Below are 21,375 nucleotides of genomic sequence, written 5' to 3'. Positions count from 1 at the left end.
ACACCACCTACCTTGTCCTGGCCAAGGCATTTGACACAATTCTCCACTCAAGTATTATAGAAACTCTCTCAACTAGGCATAAACCCCCTGCATCACTAGGTGGATAGCCAATGGGTTCACTGACAGGACACTGTCAAAGTAGGTGAATCCTCCTCCATCAAGAGGCCACTCAACAGTGGCATTAACACAACGTTCTGTACTAGGGCCTCTCCTGTTTGGAATATATTTCTTAGAAGTCAAGGCAAAAGTAGATGGCCTTTGGCTGACCAAGTTTACAGATGACTGCAAACTAGTGGCAATCACTAAATTCCCGAATGACACTGGTATACTGCAGAAAGGATGAAACTATTGGTGCCAAAGCCATGGATTAAAACTAAAAGCAAAAAATGCATAATTATACCTTTTGGGAAAGTAAATACCCTAGCTAATTATAATATAGGCAGCACCCCCCCAAAGAGTGGACCCAGTGGTATATGATCTGGATACACAGGTTGACAGTAATCTGAACTTTGACATCCACGTGTCCATCATGATGAGGAAGTCCTTCTATATGGCACAACTCATAAGTAAGTACATGGCTTCCAGATCAAAAGCCTTTATAATTCCATTGTACTCTGCCCTCATCAGACCAATAATTGAGTACAATGCACCCTTTTGCATGTACCTCAGCAGACATCTACAACAGCTGTAGTGACCCCAGTGGTTCTTCACCAGGAAGATACAGCGTATGAAAGATAAAACCTATGCGGGAATATTGAAAGCCCTGTCACTGTACTCTATATCATACAGACTACTTAGGGGAGATCTGTATCTGGCTTATAAGGCCATCTCTTGCCTGACCCTAATGGAATTGTTGCACATTCGTAAATCTAACTGCGCAAGGGTCACTCACTCCAAGGACCTTAACCTAGCCTCTGTCATGAATGAATCATGTTGGAGAGATAGCTACATGTTTCAAAGGCTACCTCTTTTCTGGAACAAGCTTCCCATTCATGTAAAGCAAAGCAAAGCCCTTCCCTAACCCTCTTCAAGTACAACTTAGATCAATGGATGGGTATTCATAAATTTACTCCTGGGGTACGACCATTGTCCCTCATGGACTGAGGCAATTGGTATTAGATAACATAGTAAGCTCATACCTCTGTAAACTTAGTTCATCTAGTTATTAGTAAATTAATTGGGAGACTTGGGATAAACATGGCTAGGCTTCTAATGGCTTTTGGGCTGTTTACCTAGTAATCACCTATGAACCTATGAACTACTGGTGGCCCTTCTCACTGGATCACAATGGTAGGATTCAAATCTTATCTGTTAGCCACCACCTTTCTTTACATTGGTTGTCAGTGGTGGGATCTAAACCACATCTGTCTACCTCCATCTTCCTAAAAATTGGTTGTCAGTGGTGGTATTCCCATTCCCATCTGTGGAACATCATAATAAATTTTCAAGGAAAACAGATTTGTTTTCCCTTAACAAGATCATCATATAGATCAAAATGGAATACATTAAGCAACACATTTAGTGAACTAAAGTAATTGTTTTTGTATCAAGTATTGATATTTAAAAATGTTAATACATCTATATGTGTCCATTAGTGAATTAAGCAGAAATATTGCTAATCATTCATTACCAATGCCCAGTAATTTAAATGTGTTAATAGTGCTTCTGAATGCTAATTAGTGATCCTAGCACATAAAAGGAAATTGCATGTCAATATGTGAGTGTGACATTTAGCTTGTGCATAAAATGGCAACTTCCATTTGTTATCTTAATACTTTAAATACTGTAGTAAAAGAATGAACACGTGGAAACAGCAGAATTAATCTTTGATGTTAAACAACATAGAAGACACAGAGAAGGTCCTGTTACTTAGTTCAATAAGCCAAGAACATATGGGTTCCAGCACACTTTGGAAGCAGATCTAAATAATTTTAAAATAGTGTCCAAACATGGCAACAACATTTGAATTTAAAGCAATTTACAATAGCAGAGCAGCACAGGTTCCAGTAAGGTGAACTGAAGATAATATGAGGGCTTTTCTGAGTTTGCTGTCAAACTGTTTACTTTGGCAGAACAAAGTCAGCCCCAAGAAGGAATAAATGAGACCTTGAAAACAGGTCAGTGTTTATTATACTGTGAGAATATAGACAAAAGCTCATTAACAAAAGCTATCTTTAGACAGACTCCTATAACACCCAAAATTCGTGGAAATATCTGCAGGGGATATGTAGATTCAGCATGACTTAAAGGAAAAGGCTGTCAATAAAACAATTACTAAATCTAATTACAAGCCACCATGTTCTATTGCGCTAAAAGATGTACATCATGCCAATGACTGTTGTTTCAAGGAAAGATTTTGGGATACGTGCCATAAAATTGTTATAGTGGAAAGATGAGTAAATGGCAAGAGGATTATTTTAAAATTTAAGAGGCAGCATATAGTTACATGTTACAAGTGTGTCCCTATGTCATGGCAGGAGCATTGGTGCACAATTACATTATAGCCTACCACAGTTTTAAGTTCAAGGTTGCTGAATCTCAGGATTAGAGTAGTCGTCTCTTACTCCAATGCTAAAGTGACATCAGAGTGACTATATTTTGTTTGGGAGGATTTTTTTTTTCCTTCTGCATCTCCCTACCCAGTGTCTCATATCCATTGCTGGCTAAACCAGCTAGCTGATTAACCCACCTGGACTAACTCTTTTGGGATGAACTGCTATATAATGACAAGAATGCACATAAGAGAATATGTAAACATGATTCAAGTACACCAGGTGGGCAGCTGAGACAGTATTCCATAACTGTAACTTATAATGTATGAAGTATGGGATTCTGTGATTGGGAGTGCATAAATTAATAAGAAAATATTAAAAATAGTTACTGCAGAGTTGACAGGAGTGCATTGAAAATGGCACTGGGTCAGCAGAATCTATCCCTTCTGTAACAGACCATCAAAAACTTGTTTATATATGTATCTTTAGTGAAAACAAATGGATTGTTCAGAACAGCATCTAACAAGCTGTCTCCTAAAGGTTTGAGCAAGGCCTTAGTAAAGTCTAAAAATATATTACAAATACTATTTTTATTGATTTGTGTCAAGCAGAAACATTTTTTAGAGCATATTCTAGACTTGTGTACAAAACCATCCATTAATCAGATGCCAAAAAGATGAAAGTAAAAGTCAGCGGTGAGCATGCAAAGGTTCAACGTGCAACATCGCCACAACTGAAAGCAGGAAAAACAGTTCAAACACACTAGGTGGGCAGCTCAACCAAACAATGGCAATGACTGTCACTGTTACAAATTAACACGTACAGATCAGGCAGTTCTTAAGGCTGGGTTGTTTAAGTACATGAATAAACAGCAACCTCAGAGGGCAACAGTCAGTTCACAGAACACATTTAAAAGTCCACACCAATGCTTGTAGAACCATTGACATGTAGCCTTTACAGAGTTTGCAGTTGTTTCACAAGTTACTGGTGTATGATTCTATCAAAAACATATAAGAAATACTTAAAATATGTGTCCTTTCATTAACTTAGTATGTAGAGAAAAAGTCTTAAACTTGGAAGTCTTGTTGGCACTGCTGTCCATATTGCTGGCTATTTTGTAAATGGAGCAATAGAATGGAGTGGGGAAAAACACTTTCATGTGATGTCACTTTTCATCATAGCTTTACAAGTTTGCTTCTGGTAAAGGTTGGGGCTCCTGGTATTTTTTCTACATATGCTCACAATCTTGTGTAAAACATATTCTAACCACAGAGGCATTGGATGATACTTCTACCTATACATTTTAATGTGTGAGCACATCACACCTTATATTTAACAATATTTTGCTTTCTGAGCAAACACTTATATACATACAAGTACTGGCATGACTAATGTTGCTATTTGTTATAATACTGTGTAGTATATCACTGCCTAGAAATTATTTATTACTCCTGACCAGGAAAATAAGTGAGGTAGGGAAGGTGTAGTGCAAGCAGGTACTACTGAGAAAGTAAAGCATATGTATGTATGTAGGTGTACATGCCGGCTGGGGCCCACCTTCCTCTGTAATTTGGAGAGCAGCAGGCAACCTGAACCTACTCATTAGCCTGGATTGTCTTCAACCAAAACTATGTTGTACTTAATTGGCCTAGGAAAATGCAAAACATAAATTACTAACTTTATTTTCTTGGACTGTGTAAGCAAGATGTAATGATAATGTATGTGTGTGTGTGAGTGTGAGTGTGTGTGTGTGTGTGTGTGTGTGTGTGTGTGTGTGTGTGTGTGTGTGTGTGTGTGTGTGTGTATGTGTGTGTCTGTATCCATATACATCTTTTACAGCAGCATGTCTAGCCAAAATCCACAGACATGGAAATGTTAAGCCTTTGAAAACTAGGACCTTCGGTCATTATATTTCAGCATTTCAATAGCTTAGTGAGCTGGCCAGCAAACTCTAGGTACTGGAAGTGTTGTTTGGTGAAAAAAGTGAACTTGTTAAAAGATGATATAAGACTGTTATATTTTTGATTTTGTGATCCCCCGTTCCCATTTTGATGCAGGATTAATCAGGCAAATGTTTGCGTTCACCTTCACACATTATTTGCTTTAGAAACTGAAGGAGGCTATGTAGTTACTATGAAGCTACTCATAGCTACAAACAAGAGGCTGTGTTGTGGGCTGACATCTAGTGCCCATGTTTAACATTATTTTTTACTTTTCTTTTACCTCATTCAAGCCTATAGAGCCTTTTCTGTATATTTCCAGTTAACACACATACCTCCTTTTAGCATGCAGACCTTTTTGGGTCTGGCTCCTTTAACTAGGTCACTTACCAGCTAACAATATGGAGTAATAGAAAGGGAAGGACTTAGTAACAAAATGACTGTCAATCTACGATGTGCACACCACCTACCTTGACCTGGCCAAGGCCTTTGACACTATTCCCCACTCAGGTATAATAGATAAACTCTCTCAACTAGGCATCAATCCATATGTTACCAGATGGTAGCAAACTGACTCACTGATAGAACCCACCTAACCTACCTAGTCAAAATAGGGGAAGACACCTCAAGTAGTAGACCTGTAACAAGTGGTGTACCACAGGAATTGGTCTTGGGGCCTCTGCTGTTTGGGATATACTTGTCAGGGGTGCAGGCCAAATCTAGTGAACTATGGCTAACCAAGTTTGCAGATGACTGCAAGCTGCAGCTATCATCAATTCCCCTGGTGATATGGACATCCTCCAAGAGGGTCTCACCCAAACAAATGACTGGTGCCAGAAACATGGCCTCAAACTGAATGCCAAAAAATCCATCATCATCCCTTTTGGGGAGAATGACGTCCCCACAAATTATCACATTGATAATAAGACACTAAGCACGCAATTAGTCGTGAGTGACTTGGTTGATAGCAAACTGACTTTTGATCACCATATTCCCTCCATTGTATGGAAAGCTTTCTACATGGCCCACTCCATTAGTAACAGTATCTCATCCAGGGACAAGGTGGTCATAACATCCGTGTATTCTTCCCTTATAAGAGCAATTATTGAATACAATGCCCCTTTCAGCATGTACCTCACAAAGCACATGCAGTAGCTGGAGAGACCACAGAGATTCCTCAAATGGAGAATCCATGGCCTCAAACATCTACCCAACACAGATAGCCCTGTCCCTCTACTCAGTCTCTTACAGATCTGTCTGGCATACAAAGCAATCTCAGACCTCACCCTGATGAGACTGCTGCATATCTGCAAATCAAGCTCCACTCGAGTAACCTGCAAGCGACACCTCAACCTGGTCTGTGTCATCAATATGACTTGTTGGCAGGACAGATTGGCATCCCAGAGACTCCCCCTTTTGTGGAATAGACTCACTTTCCACGTAATGCAGAGTACCTCATTAAAACTTTTTAAGCACAACCTGGATAACTGAATGGGGAACAGAAAATACACCCCTGTGATTCCACCTATGTTCCTGCCGGACAGTGGCATAGGGTGCTGACTTGTTTAAACATGGGCTAAATTCTTGGCTAGGCTTGTAAGGGTATCAGGGCCAATAGCCTAGTAACATCCTATGATCCTATGTCCTGCAGTAGAGAAAGAAATCATTGTTTTGGCTATTTATTATTCATATTTTCTTATTTAAGTTTGTATTTTCATAGCTGAGATACCTGCATGCTAGTGAAGGGTATAGTGTGAAATACCATGGGTGATAGTCAGGAAAATGAATTGTAAATGTCCATTTATATCACACTATACTGGAGATATTGCTAGTCCTTTACCAGTAATTATGAAAATAAGAAATATGTTCACATGTACTTAATAATTAAAAAAATAAGTGACTTACACACTATTGCATGGCATCAACTGAAACCTTACATGTTGTTTAAGAAAACAGACAATAATTGCACTATAAGTTGCACATATTGAGAGATATTCTTATAATAATATAAATACCACCTCAGGTCTCCCCTAAAAAGAAGCTGCTAGCCTACTGGGACTAACAAGATCAACAAAAGGATTCAGTATTATTTATATTGCTAATTATAGAATTTACCATGTTTTCATATTTCTGTAAATATCTTAACAAACATGCACTCAGAGAGGAATTTCTTACTGCCATATGAAAGCTTATGTCTGGTTAACAAAAGTGTTCTAACAATATATGCTTGTGCTATACAGTTTCCAAGATATGGCAATTTGTTTGTAAAAGTTTAGTAAAAATATAACTCTGGGTTTGTGTGCATTATACTATATTATAGCATTTATAGAAAAACTATGAATGCACTGCACTGACTACTATCATTGTGAAGAAAACTTCTTACTTATTACATTGCTATTTGCACAGTTTAATAGCTTTTATTGTTCATAAAATGTTTACTTTTGTCAGCCTTATGTTTTTAAGTTCATCTTTCAGAAAATGATCTAGAATGCAAAGATATGTGTAGGCTACTAGAGACAGTACAGTTGGGTAAGTTAGATGTTCAAATGATCACTGCTGCAGTAGCTTTAGCTACATGGGTACGATTCGCCAGCTTCCAAAGCTTCAGAGTACCTTCCACATGCCCACATTCTCTGGGCAGGTCAAGCTGAGCTGATTAAAAGACAAGTTTGAGTGCCACACCCTTAAGAGCCTTCCTGCCGACAGAGCCAGGGAGGCTGATCTCTGATAGGACAATACTAGGAACAGCAAAAAGTAAATAACCACATACTGGCATAAGTAACATACCAAAAAAACAGAAGGGGGTGGAGGAAGAGAAGGAGCAGATACTGCAGCACTGATCATTAAAACATCTACTGTTATGGTAAGTTTAACTTACCCAGCTGTACTATGGTCATCATATTGAGCATTTCTGCAGTAGTCTTAGCTAATGTGGGTAGATTACCCTAGCTTACTACATTTAAGAGATGGGAGGGGAAGAGTCCAGGAGCTTCTGAAGATTAGTCCTTGCAAAACCGTATTTAGACATAGTGAAGGAATTGAGCTTATAGTGCTTTATAAAAGTAAGTACAGAGGGCCAAGTGGCAGCTTCTAGAATACTTCTAGAATCCATCCCTTTCCAAAAAGTCACAGATAGCCAAGGACCTGGTAGAGTGGGCCTTGACCCTGTCTAGAATAATTTTGTTATGGTGAGTATAAGAAAAGGTTGCCGTTTTTGGCACAGGTTGTCCCTTTTTATGATCCAAAGGAAGTACCTGAGTTGTCTGTGGACATCCAAGGTATGGGGTATCTTTTTACCCTCATTTTTGGGTTCAGGAAAAAAAAATTGGAAGATGGATAGTTTGGCTTAAAGTAAACTTGGATACAACTTTAGGCATAAAAGAAGGATTAGATCTCAAATAAACCCAGTCCCTGTGGAAAATGAGGTAGGGTTGACTCACCATAAAAGCTTGCAACGCAGATACTCTACATGCAGAGGTCAGACAATTAAACCCAACTGCTTTCTTTCTTAAGAACCTCAAGTCAACCAGGTTAGCTGGTTCAAGTGGAGTAAGTGTTAGCTCTTCTTACATAAACATTAATAACCCAAGGAGAGCCAGACAGTTTTCCTTAGAGGTCTATTATACAAAACCCATTTCGAAAACATCTTGATATTAGACTGCATTGAATGAGAAGGATCCATGGGCAGATATCCTGAAATGTTTGATTAATGAACCTTGACAGAAGAGTAACAAAGGTCACAGGACAGAAACTCAAACAAATGCTGTAAAACCAGAGAACAACTAGCCTTGAGCACTAGCACAAACAGGTTTAGGAAAGAAAGATCTAGAAATGGTGTCCAAGCATTTTCTTTCTTTGGCATTAAAAACATCCTTGAATAAAACTCCCTTCCCACCTGGGAAGGAGGAACTGGTTCTATCAGGTTCACTTCAAAATCCTGAAAGCTCAAAATCCTGAAAGCTCAAAACACTGAAAACTCATAATACTGAATCTCATAATAGCAAAAAAACATGCAGGACACCAACACTGACTGTATTGCAGCTACAATACTCTGCACAACACTACTATGTATCCACTTACCTTAACCCAGACCCTAACCCTAAGGTCCGTCACTATCGCACACTCACCTCACCCGCGCCCTAACCCTAACTCACTTAACCCACCCCAACCCCAAATCCTGTCATTATCGCACACTCACCTCACCCACGCCCTAACCCTAACTAACTTAACTCACCCATAACCCTAACGTCCGTCACAAACGCGCACTTACCTAACCCGCACCCTAACCAGAATGTCCGCACAATCACACATCAGTGTTGGTGTCCTGTATGTTTTTCGGTATTATGAGATTCAGTATTATGAGTTTTCAGGATTTTGAGCTTTCAGGATTTTGAGTTCGGGATTTTGAGATTTGGGATTTTGAGCTTTCAGGATTTTTAAGTGAACCTGGTTCTATCACTCCCTGGGACCGCATGTGATTAAAGACAGGTGGAAATAAATTACTCTGAAATGAGAATTTCCTCAAATTGCCATCTGTAACCTCAATGAATAATCTTCAGAACCCATCTGAAAGAAACTATGTGTTGTCAAACAGAAAAGTGGAGATTCAAACTTTCTGAAAGACAAAAGGAGATGCCAGGGTGTGAGTGGGAAGCAACATCTCTTAAATAGTCATTTTGACCTATTGGACTGTCCTTGGTTTGGGGAGTTTCCAGATTTTCTCTTGGAACTCTATTGCCATTCCTTCTTAAATGTATGTTTACCTGTACTTTGTTGAGGTTGTTTATTTCTTACCAAAATTGGATGAAGAGTTAGAGAATCCCTTGGAAAATTTGTATAAGGAGGGATGGAAAATCTTAACAGATTCCCTGTATCATTTTACCGCTTTCATCACACTTTTGATCACCTCTGCAGCAGAGGGTCCAAAAAGCAAAATCTCTATCCAAAGGAGAATTTAAAAGCTCATTTTTAACATAATCTGGGAGGTTTTAATAATGCAGCCATGCAAACCTCCTCCTGTGAGAGGTATCGACAGGATCATGCAAGCAATATATACAATGAGTAGTGACTTGAACAACAGAAAAAAATATCTAAAGCAGATTTTTCCTCAGAAGCAGAAACTGCAAACAAAACATTCCTCATACTTTCACAATTAGACTAAATATGTCTGTTAACACACTGGCTATATCCTTGGGATCAGAGTGTGGGGTATTACTATGGATGAGCTCAGTGGTTCATCAGTTCATAGGTACTTACTGGGTCAGCTGCTGTTGTGGGCCATTTAAGCCTTTCCAATTTCCTTTCAGATGTGAGAATTAAATCCTGTACCTTGTGTCTGTAAGTTCATAGAAAGACTAGGTTCATAGGTTCATAGATATATAAATTATTATACCAGCCCCCAACGTTTACTCTAGATGATGGTCACCTTTGATGTGACACCCTGACCTCATGTATAAAAATGGGAAAAGGGGGGTTTAAATAGAAGGATGGATGGATTCATGGAAGTCCCTAAAGATGCTCTTATCTGTTGATGAGGTAGTACAACTAGGACTGACAATGAAGATGACAAATTTGTAGTAAAATATAGCCAGGAATAAAAAGATGTGGGGTAGGATACAAGCAGGGACACGGTTGGTGAGGACCAAGTTATGGATGTTAGAAACTCTAGTGGGTTGTTTTGCAATTTGCACCAGGGCATTGATATTACCAAAGTCTAGGAAATGCTAAGCATAACTACTTTTAGATGCATAGCTATTTTTAGAGGTATAAGTGTGACAATCAATGTCTAAGTAATTAAAATCCATTACCAAGAAGGTATCCGGTGAGATATTTAATGCCTCACTGGTGTTAAGGTAATTTTCATTATCTTTTGGAGACATTGATAGGGATTTGTAACTAGAAATTAAGTAATATTTGGATTTTCTAAAAGTAATTTGGATCTCCAGGAGTTCCAAGATACAGTCATGGACAATCTGATGTGAAGTAATGGTGTATCTAACAAATATAGATACCCCCCCACACACACAGTTATCCAAGGGTCTGAAGGCATGACAGGCACTAAACCCAGGTATAGAGGGAGTGTTGTCATTGCATTACAACAATGTCTTATTAACTACACAAGTATGAATGTGTTAAAGATGCAGTAGGGCCTCAGGGTCTGATATGTTACGTTTTAAACACCTAGCATTGAACAGCATTTTGTCCAAACCTGAGTTTGACTCTGCTATGTACGAATATCCAGTAGGAGGATTCTGCCTAGAAAAAGGCCTTATGGGAGCAGCAAAGGGTTTAACCAGTAAGCAAAAGCCCAGGTATGATAGGTGGAAGTGATCCCTAGCAAAACAGGAAGTATTATCTGCCATCTCATCACAGACTGACACATTCTGGATCCCTTACAATAACACCAGTTATCCTAAAGGTTAAATCCAATTAGCCCACGTTGGTATCTAGGTATCATTCTAGGTGAAAGCAAGATACTACTCATGACCAGCATTTTTCCTGCCTCTAACACATGCATAACAAATTCCGCCATGCATCTCTACATATTCTTCTGGGTGTATCACCTTAGGTCATACACTCCCACAAAATATTCTTACACTACACTTTACCTTCAAAGATAAAGAAGAAATTGCAGCTTGAATTTTCATGAAAAATACCATTTTAATATAATTTCTATGACATGATATTTAAACGGAATGAAAATCTCAAATGTACAGAAAAGCATAAATGTTTTAAGGCTGATGACACAACAACACTATATACATATTTAAGTATAAATATTTAAGATAAGGTATGTTTGAAATTGAATACGGACTGTCTTTTGATATGAATTGAATACTTTTACAACTTATGAAAATAAAATATGTATTGTCTGAAGAAGGACAACTGATACATTAAACAAATTTTTGCTTCTGGTATTACTTCTTAGTAGTTTTGCGTATTTGTATTCATATACTGGATAACTGATATATATATATATATATATATATATATATATATATATATATATATATATATATATATATAATCAGTTATCCAGTATATATATATATATATATATATATATATATATATATATATATAGTTTCATATGTGTATTGTGAAATGAAAGAAATTATGGCCAAGACAATGTACTTCAGATAGTTTCTTACATACAAATACACGCAGACATGATGTAAGCATCCAGAGTGCACACACACACACACACACACACACACACACACACACACACACTCGGCTCCCTATTAAAATGTGAAATATTGAGAGATGGCAAGCCAAAAAAAAAGACTAAAAACAGGAGGAGTGAATCTCAAAAATCACTCTTCTCCTTTAAACTTCTTTTTCCAGAGAGCAACACCCTGCACCCTGCCTCCTACACCCCCAAACTTATATATAGCAATTCTGAGACTGCCATACCTCGGAAAACAAAGAATATTCTGAAAAATACATCAAAGACTTCTGTCCATTCTTTTGGCCATTCATTCTCTTCATGTCGGGGCTTACTGTAGTGAGTCCCTACCTTTCAAATGGTTTCCTACACACAATCACAATCGCACACACAAACAAACTTAATGCCAGGCAGTCACTGTGAAATACCTATAAAACCCTGCATTTGGCAGGTCTGCATAAAAGGTCATTTTCCAGCTCACCCTTGACACTTCTAAGCATAAGTTTCAAATAAGTATACTACAGGTCCCAGATACAGGATGCATCTTATATTCTAATTGTACCCTTAATGATGTAAATGCATGTTATTGCTGAAGTTGGCCCAGCCATATTGCCATGGTCAGTCTCTCTCACACACACAAACACACACACACACACACACACACACACACACACACACACACACACACACACACTCATATACAGAAACACACATTTCATCAGAGAAGCAAACTTGACAATTCATCGTATAACACACAGATTGTGTTTCCACACTTCCCGATAATAACTATTTAACTTATCTCAGTGTTATCCAAACAACGTAGCAAATTATCCAATCACGTATAAATTTCAGCAGTTAATCCTGACATCTGATTTCAAGGAATATAGGGGTGACGTTGCAATAATGGATCTTCTTAACTCACTTTTGCCAAGACATCTATACACAGTCACTGATTAATCAGACAAAATGCATGCATGTGTGCATCACAACAGATATACACATACTTGCCACTAAGTCACTCAAACAACACTTTCATACATAAATGTACTTTTTCTGTATGGGAAAGCAGCTCTATGTGAATCTTGAAGATTGTGTCCTCCTACCTCCATTATATTAATATTCTAATACTGAGGCCATTATTGCCACAGAATCAAGGGCATGATGAATCAAAGTTTTCCTAAACACACATCAGAAATTTAACCAAGCACAGCACTCTGTCCACATTCACAAAACTTCCATATACACATTAACTTTCACAAGATACATAAAGTACACCATGCAAAGCAGTTTAACTCCTTTTACATATACAACACACTCACACACACACACACACACACACACACACACACACACACACACACACACACACACACACACACAAAACCATTTATCCCACACAGAAATTATTCCTACTGTTTGCATAAGATGAAGAATATTCTTTCTGACAAAATCCAAACACAAGTGATGACTTAGATATTTAAGTGGTAAAGTTTATGAAAGTATGTATATTTTTGGTTATCTATGACTTTCCTGTCACATATATTCAAGTTGCAGATGTTCTCCTCTTCAAGGCCTGGTTTGTTATTCTGCATTAATCATAAAAGAAACCAGCAAGAAGAAAAACGGTGCACCTCAGTAAACCAATTAAAACCAGCAAAAAAGATGAATGCACCACACAACTGAAGAGACAATGACCAGTCAAACTTTAATTGATAAGCGGTTTCGTATCAAGATAGATGCTTCCTCAAATCATACAAAAATACACCGTTAAAAAATTTAAATAAAGAACTTCAAATACAAAATAACCAATCTTATCATCTAATCAAACCATATGATTTTAAATGAGATTTCAAGGGAACTGCTTTACTGAGCCCTTCCCCTTTATCTGCTTGTAATAATACAATCCATCTGAGTTCCACTCGTTCAACCCTGTTTCTGACATTACCCATCCTAGCATCATCAAAAATCATATGTATAACCATAAATGTAAACAAATGTGAAGAACCACATAAAATAACATGTCTAGCTAATGCATTTCTCTCATCAGACCTTCTGATACTATAGATGTGTTCCCATACCTGCTCTCTTAGTGAGCGGTCCGTTTTGCCAACATAGAATGAAGTGCAAGCACTGCATTTTGCTAAATAAACTAACTGTTGACTGTTACAATCAGCAGACACATTAAATCTAAACTCTTTACCAGTGACAGGGTGAACAACAAGATGGCTGCTATCAGTGTAAGAACAAATGATGCACCCTCTTACTCTTTTTCTTAGCTTAAATAGTCACAATCGGGTTTTGCAGGACTAGTGCGCATTTGTTGTATTAGCATGATTTCTATGAAGCAACTTGGAATTTTCTTAATGTATGATTACTGTTAGCTGGATTTTCATAGAACTGAAATTTAATACATGGGCATGTTTTTATTTTTTTATTTACTTATTTTTGAATCAGAATCATACAAAGTACACACAAAAGTAGCTATAACTTCTGAATGGGGATTGGAGCTGTATCCTGAAAGTAACTGACCCCTTGTTATTTGCTCAGTTAAAGTCACCGTTTGGCTTTCAAGACAAGAGTGCATTTGTGTGAAGTAAAATGGACTTCTTAGCTGAACAACTGAGATATGCATAGACAAAGTAGTACTAAATGCTGGCTCTGTCTGTAGAGAAAAATAACTAGCTGCCTGCTGCTTGCTCATTATTTTGGCTTTAGGTAACAATTGAGAAATGTGTGAAAACGTGGAATACTTTAATGTGTGACAACTGTATGTGTGGAGCACAGGTGAACTGCATTACATGCACATCCTCTTTTATCTCTGTTAGATGTCTGATTTGTACTCAGATGAAGGTGTAACTGCTTTGTGAGGAAGGGGCTGTCTGGAAGAATGTAATAGACCTTCTTGTGATTGGCTCAGTCAAATTATCTTTCAAAAAATTGCATGAAATACATTGCAAACATCCAGACTTTCAGTATGTTCAGAGGTATGGTAGCCCTAACTATAACCAGCGCTATATAAGTGGATTCCGATACAGGCTTAGTAGTGGCCTCTGTCTTGAACCTCACCTAGTCTAAAACTGGCCCCATCTTAATTCACTTATTTCCTCCTCTGTTATTACAGTGCAGTCCTGCTCATTTAGAGCATGTTGAAAGGATGCAAAAAAAAATTGCAAAGGTTGAGTGACACTGAATTTATTTTCTTAAGCAGGATTATTGTTAAGGCCATCATTAAATGAAAAGATTGTTTTTAAAAAAACTTTGAAATGTAACTCAGATCTTCTAGAACTGTCATGGTTCTGGAGGGCCTAGCAGCCCCCAGACCCCTAGCTTAATCCACCTTCTGCAGTTATTACATCACACCCCTCTTCAGTTTGGATGTGTTCAAAGAATGCAGGGAAAAGCAAATGAGAACAATAATACTGAATTGCTTTCCTTAGTCAGAATTGGATGAAACATTGTTTATTAAAAAAAAAGTAATCCAAAATGCACCTCAGAGCATCGATGATCCCCATGGCTACTTCTATTTAAGGATGTTACTTCCTCCACAGTTATCAGAGTGTAGTCTTATCTAGTAAGAATGTGTTGAATTGAAGGAAAAAACTGCAGGAAAAACACTGAAGATTACAACAAAGCATAAGAAGAGGAAGAAAAAAGTAATCTGGATATTGTGGATAGGCCAAAATGGGGAGGGGGAGGAGGCTGGGAGCACTGGGTAATATGTGTGTGTGTGGTGGGGTCGTAAGTAACACTGAGTCACCATACAGCTTTTTGCCTAGAACTCCGGATAACCTAAGGCCAGTCCTGTTGCTAAGCGGGCAGCACCCCTGGCACCCTGGATGTGGATGGCTACATGCCACATACCCCTATTTACTTATATATACCAAACATTAGACTGCAACATCATGAAGAAAGGTGAATTCCCCATTGTACCTACATTTCATACTTTTATGGAAAAAACGTGATTGCCATAAATGATTTTTGAGCACTAGAGTTTCAAAAACAAGAACAGCTCCCAACATATATCTAGTGTATTAGACATCTCTGATGTTCATTCATATGGATCATTGATGCAGCATAATTCTTACAACATGGGAATTAGCGGCAGATAAATATGTCTCTTTCTGACTAGACTTTTAGAGCAGGTGGAAATGCCACCAGAGGAGAGCTAGCCCCAAACTACACCAAGGACATCAGCAAGTTGCAGAACAGTAAAGGGTTCACAACAGCCTAATACTTAATTTTCTGGTTGATTCACAGAATGATATTCATTAAGGGTTTTTTTTTGTATGACTTCTATATTGTATAGTATTTACTATTGTCATTTGTAATTTGACTGTGACTTTGGAGATTTGTTTTGGTTACCCATGACATCCATGGGAAAAAAAAATCACCATCATGGCATTTCATAAAAGACTGCTATCTACAGTGGCTTTTCTGCCTAAGCAAAGAGTGTCAGGTCACCTCCTACAAACATTGTCAAACCTTTAACAAAGAAAACTTTACTTCTCACTGACTATAATCTCAGGTCTTTGTTGAGCATAAAAAGCACTAGAACATAGGCACATGCCCTGTGTTGCAGATACAGAGAAACCCTTAAGCAAGGGAAGAAAAATAAGTCTCTCAGAAGCGAGTTCAGATACTATAAAATGAACAAACCAATGAGAACGATAATTAAGGAATCAAAGGGAAAGGAGCAAGCAGCTTTAGAGACCCCATCAGCCTCACCTCATCCATTGAACACTGGCTTCAGAGTGGAGCAGCTTCACTTATATCTAGTTCACCATTCTGCATTACTGGTGTTCCCCACCTATTCTATCCTCAATGGAGTCAAATCTAGAGCTTATATCTTCAAAATGAAGTAGATAGAAAATGAGAAAACGAGGCATAATGAAGCCTGGAAGAGCACATTCTTGAAGGTGGTGGGGAATGAAAGTTATTAATACAGACAACAGTGTGGTGGATGGTGTAACAGAATAGCATGATCCGCTACATCAAATGGTTTGGCAAGATCAATAAAAATGGTGGTTGCGAGCTGTCTTTTCAACATGCCTATGAGGATATCATCTGTTAAGAATCAACAGTGCTACAATTTCACCAAAAGGTGTGTTGTTTGTGTAAAAGATGATACTAATTGCTGGTAAATTGTGAGATGTGGTTGCACATGAATTTTTCAATAAATATTCCTTGGTCTGGGAGAATGGAAATATCGTGGCGTGTGAAAAAAAGGAGGGGTTAGTTGTTTTGGGACTAGATTTATTATTGTAGTTTTCCATTTGTTTGTCATTGTGTTTTGAGTTAACCATAGATTGTTTATTTATCTATCTATATATACATATATATTTTTTCTTTTTTTGAAGGCTGCTATGATAAATTCCCTGTAGTGATAAATGAAACCAGAGTATAAGTGATCATTAACATAGGAACAGTCAATTTGTATATTTATTTATTCTAAGATTGCCTCAATGCCTTTATTTTTAATGTGTTTAAAGTACAAGGGTGGAATGTAAGGGGATCTTGATTACAAGTGGCAGATGTATTGGTGTTAGACACCATGGGGAGGATATAAAATTCTGTGAGAAAGTCATATGGGGGAACTCTGTTTGGGAGAGAGATGTGCTAAGAAATTTGTGAGCCATATTATTACTAGAATATGGAAATGTCTTCCGTTTTCAGTATTTCCAGTACAGATAATTATTAAGCATCATACATTTTACTAAGCATGAGTTACATATGCCTTAATATGCACAGGGGAAAATATTCTTCAGAACTTTATTCTGCATTCCCTTATGTACAACTCAGATTCCCAGAGAAAATTATATAAAACATTAGTATACCCAGATATCTGTTATCTCAGTAACTGATAAGACAATGAATCTGTGAAGAACAAGGTCATGGCAAAAGACGAGGACAAAATAATATAAGTACCATATTGATGAAAGAGGGAAAAGCATAGATACTGTATGGAGTAAAATGGAGGTGGATTAAAGATAATAACTGGGTTGATGAGCAACATTCCTTCAATCCCATCACTGTTTTTTATCCTGTATACTAAAATATACACAATAGTCATCAGCATTCCTAAAAACAGAATCATACATCGTCTGATGTAGAACACACACGCTTGTTAATGCTAAAATTAAGCTAAAGCACATTTTCTATGTGCTAACAATACAGCAATTTTCTGAGCAAAACCTGTGGGATGTTATTATTCACATGAAGTGGGCATAGCACTGCTAAATGTATTTATTACTAATAGTATTTACCCTTCTCTTGTATTATTGTTCATGTAAAATACTTCATTCTACACTGATGTTATCTCCCAAAAAGGATACATTGTGCATCTGATTTTTACATACAAACTGACAAGTCCTCTTTAATCTTTTTGTAATGTTATGCTACATTCTGTACTAATCATACATTTTACTATACTTTTTTAAGTTAGAGCATGACTAGAAACATTTGGTGTAACAATAAGAACAACTGGATGTATTTAAATGCAATTCTAAAAACAGAAGCATATATACCACATACCTCAGCACTGCACCTCCAGGGACATTGCTGTGTACTGCTGTCAACTGCAGGGCAAAAACTTCGAGTTTTCCAACAAGGGCAGAAACATGAAGTGGCACATATACAGTCCCCTCCCCATGAGCAAATTCAATGGACCCTAAAAATAGAGCAGCATTAGTTGCAAGCTCTTCATACATTAATTTTACACATAAGTACAGCATAATGATTACAATTATTAAAATGAGTGATACTACACACAGACCATATGTGACAAAGGTGTTTATGTGAAGTAAAATAAATAAACTACATGCAGGAATGCAGGATAAATACATACATCATGAAATAAGTCAGAATCTGTTGTTTCAAATAAATTAATTTTTTTTAGAAAGCTGAAGTTGCTTTGATTACCATTTGTCCAAGCGGAATATTGGGAGATGGTTCTGGACAACTTGTTGGCGCATACCACCATCCAACTTGTACAGCCAGGTGCTAAAGAAATTCTCTTCTCTTAGTCAGAGTAAGTCAGTGAAACAGAGTGCGGTATTCATACAAACCCACTATCATCAACACAAATCCAACAGGAAAGGATACTCCAGACCTAATTTATCAAATCTTTTCAGCAACTGTAAGTTGTTTTAGTGGAAACATGACCCTAGTATGTAGCGGAAAAAGGAATATCATGTTCCTTATATAAATATATCTCAAAGCTCTGTACCACCACTGGGTAGCCTACTTTACTATGCTACTGTTGTTTTCTATTGACCACTACAGTTACTTTGTTTGTTTCCTTTTCAATATACAGATTTATTGCTTTTTTTCTGATACTGTTAAAACATAACAACTTTGGGCAACATGTCCTTTTTAAGACACAATGAGTCAGTGCTACAGGTTTTCTTTCTGGATATTATATCCAGTTCCTACTGCCTTTTATTTCTTGTCTAACACTGTCACGCAGTTACTTCCACTGCCCATCTTTAGTTATCCTTCTAGCTGCATATTTCTCAATATTAGATCTCCATCTTATTTACTGGCTCCTTATTTTAACCTTTATGTATCCTTATTTTCTTTTTGTTCTTTCTACTAAGGATATAAGCTTTAGACATTCAGTATACAGGCATCATCTGATTGAAAAGGTTGTACCCCTAAGACTTTTTCTACCTTACATGTTTGTCCTTGACATAGCATGGATGTCACAAAAGGAAGAGATCTCTTGTACTGCTATGGAAAGTGTGTGCCTGTGTGATAAATTAACCTATACAAAGAAAAGGAAGAATGCCTTCTACAGTCAACTTTTGACTAAGATTTGTATAATCTTTTGTGTTCTGACAACCTGTCCTGTAGCAGTGTTACTCCCATCACTGCTTTATTTTACACAGTCCTCTTCCATTTCAGCCGCCTCATACTCATCCATTTCTCCTTCTTTTTCTACTCCATTAATTGTCCAGTATGACATAAAAATGACTTCCCCATTTCCACATAGATTCATAGGTTGTTACTAGGCTATCGGCCCTAGGGCCTATACAAGCCTAGCCATAACAATTCCCTGGCTATTTATAGACCTACCAGCTGCCCACAGCAGTTCTCTCATCTGCCTTTCTCTTTATGCAATCTTACTTTTACAGTTACTTTTCCTTTTTCACAGACTGTCCTCATTTGAGAACCTGGACCTGCCCTCTCCACTACATGTTCTCATGATTGGCTTCACCACAGACATCTACTCCCCCTCCATCCTACCACCCCTGCCATTACTTCTTTATATCTCCTTTTACTCACAAACCACAACCCCACCGTTATTCCTACACCTCCTACACTTCCGCACAGCTTTCCTCTTGTGCCTGTTCTTGTACACATGCAGCCTATCACTTTCTCAGACTTCACCCATTACTTTTCTAACCTTCTGTTCTCATATCTGTTGCATTTTTTCATAATGTTTTAAAACAAAATGTACTGCCCACTCTATCCTCTTACTTCTGCTTTTTACCATTGATTATCCTTCTTACAAAGATTATCTTACTGCTTCTGCTTCAGTACTGAATCCTCCTTTTACTGATGACTATCACACAGTAGAAACTCTTACATGGTGGTCTATATACACTAACCTGTTATGTCTTTGTCATTCGTCTAGTCAGGATAAAACAGATGAACATTTGTGGGTTCTGTTCAAGTAGCTTTATTACACACAAACACACCAGAAATTAAGCTTTATAACTTAAACTTAAATAAACTTATAAAGAGACAGACTACCACACTCATACATGTTAACACTCTGGCTGTTCTCTCAAAATGGCACTGTTGCCTCCACATGCTCAGTATTTCTATGCACGTGCTACATCTGGAAATGCTTCTTAAAGGTACATACACACGCTGTGATCTACAGCCTTGTCATTAAAAGAGCTTACTGTACCACTTTCAATGCTCTCTCTCTCTCTCTCTCTCTCTCTCTCTCTCTCTCTGACATTTAATGACTTCATCTTACAAGAGTCCCAGTTAAGACTAATGATACTGTTGACAATGTTACCTCTCCAACCAGGAGATATCAAACCAAACCCCAGTTTTCACAACACACCACTCTTTTATATAATTCATCCTAAATATTTCACCCTACAGTATATGAACATTGGTAGGATTAATAATAAGTTGCTATAATTAGAGTTTTGACCAAAGCTCCAAAGGCGGTGGTGTTTCCATATTCATAAAGGGTGCGCACATCTCCAGAATGGTAGCCCAACATAATGCATCTGAGATGCTTCAAGTGCAGCTAACATTGAGTGCGACAGCAATTCAAGTCATAGCCTGCTATAGGTCTGCAACCATGTCACAAGACTCACACTCCACATTCCTAAGCACCCTGGAGAATATTAGGGTCCAACCTAATACTCTTGTACTGGGCGACTTCAACTATCCCCCCATTAACTGGGAAAACTACTCATGTATCAATACACTTGCCCAACATTTCCTGGAATTCATTAAATCCAATGCCCTGAACCAGCTTATTCTTCCCCCACTAGAGGTAGCAACATCCTTGACCTGGTCATTACTAACCTGGGAAGCCGTTGCTCTACACAAATAATCACCTCCTCCCTGGTTAGATCCGACCACAAACTAATCACCTTGGAAATCCACATCCATCCATTTACTCTATCAGCCCTCTATAAACTTCTCTCACAAATGCCTTAGTTTTATGTACATGCCTTTACCAGTACTTCAGAAATAGTGGCAAGTATACTCATTTCAGGAGTACAGGGAAGTCTCCTGTATAGATAAG

At 37.8% G+C, this 21,375-nt stretch overlaps 1 protein-coding gene across 1 annotated transcript in view; it reads right to left on the bottom strand.

Annotated features, from left to right (window-relative positions):
* ADGRV1 (adhesion G protein-coupled receptor V1) overlaps positions 1-21,375 on the bottom strand; it is a 3,979,741-nt gene that overhangs the window by 2,069,516 nt on the left and 1,888,850 nt on the right. The window contains exon 73 of the mRNA XM_044064182.1: positions 18,132-18,267. Coding sequence (XP_043920117.1) covers positions 18,132-18,267 — 136 coding nt within the window. The remainder of the gene's footprint in view (positions 1-18,131; positions 18,268-21,375) is intronic.

The sequence above is a fragment of the Protopterus annectens genome, chromosome 2.part2 (assembly GCF_019279795.1).
Source record: "Protopterus annectens isolate FY-2018-M chromosome 2.part2, PAN1.0, whole genome shotgun sequence".
NCBI classification, from domain to species: domain Eukaryota; kingdom Metazoa; phylum Chordata; order Ceratodontiformes; family Protopteridae; genus Protopterus; species Protopterus annectens.
Note: the sequence above shows the minus strand (reverse complement) of the source record. Positions and strands in the feature narration are given on the sequence as shown.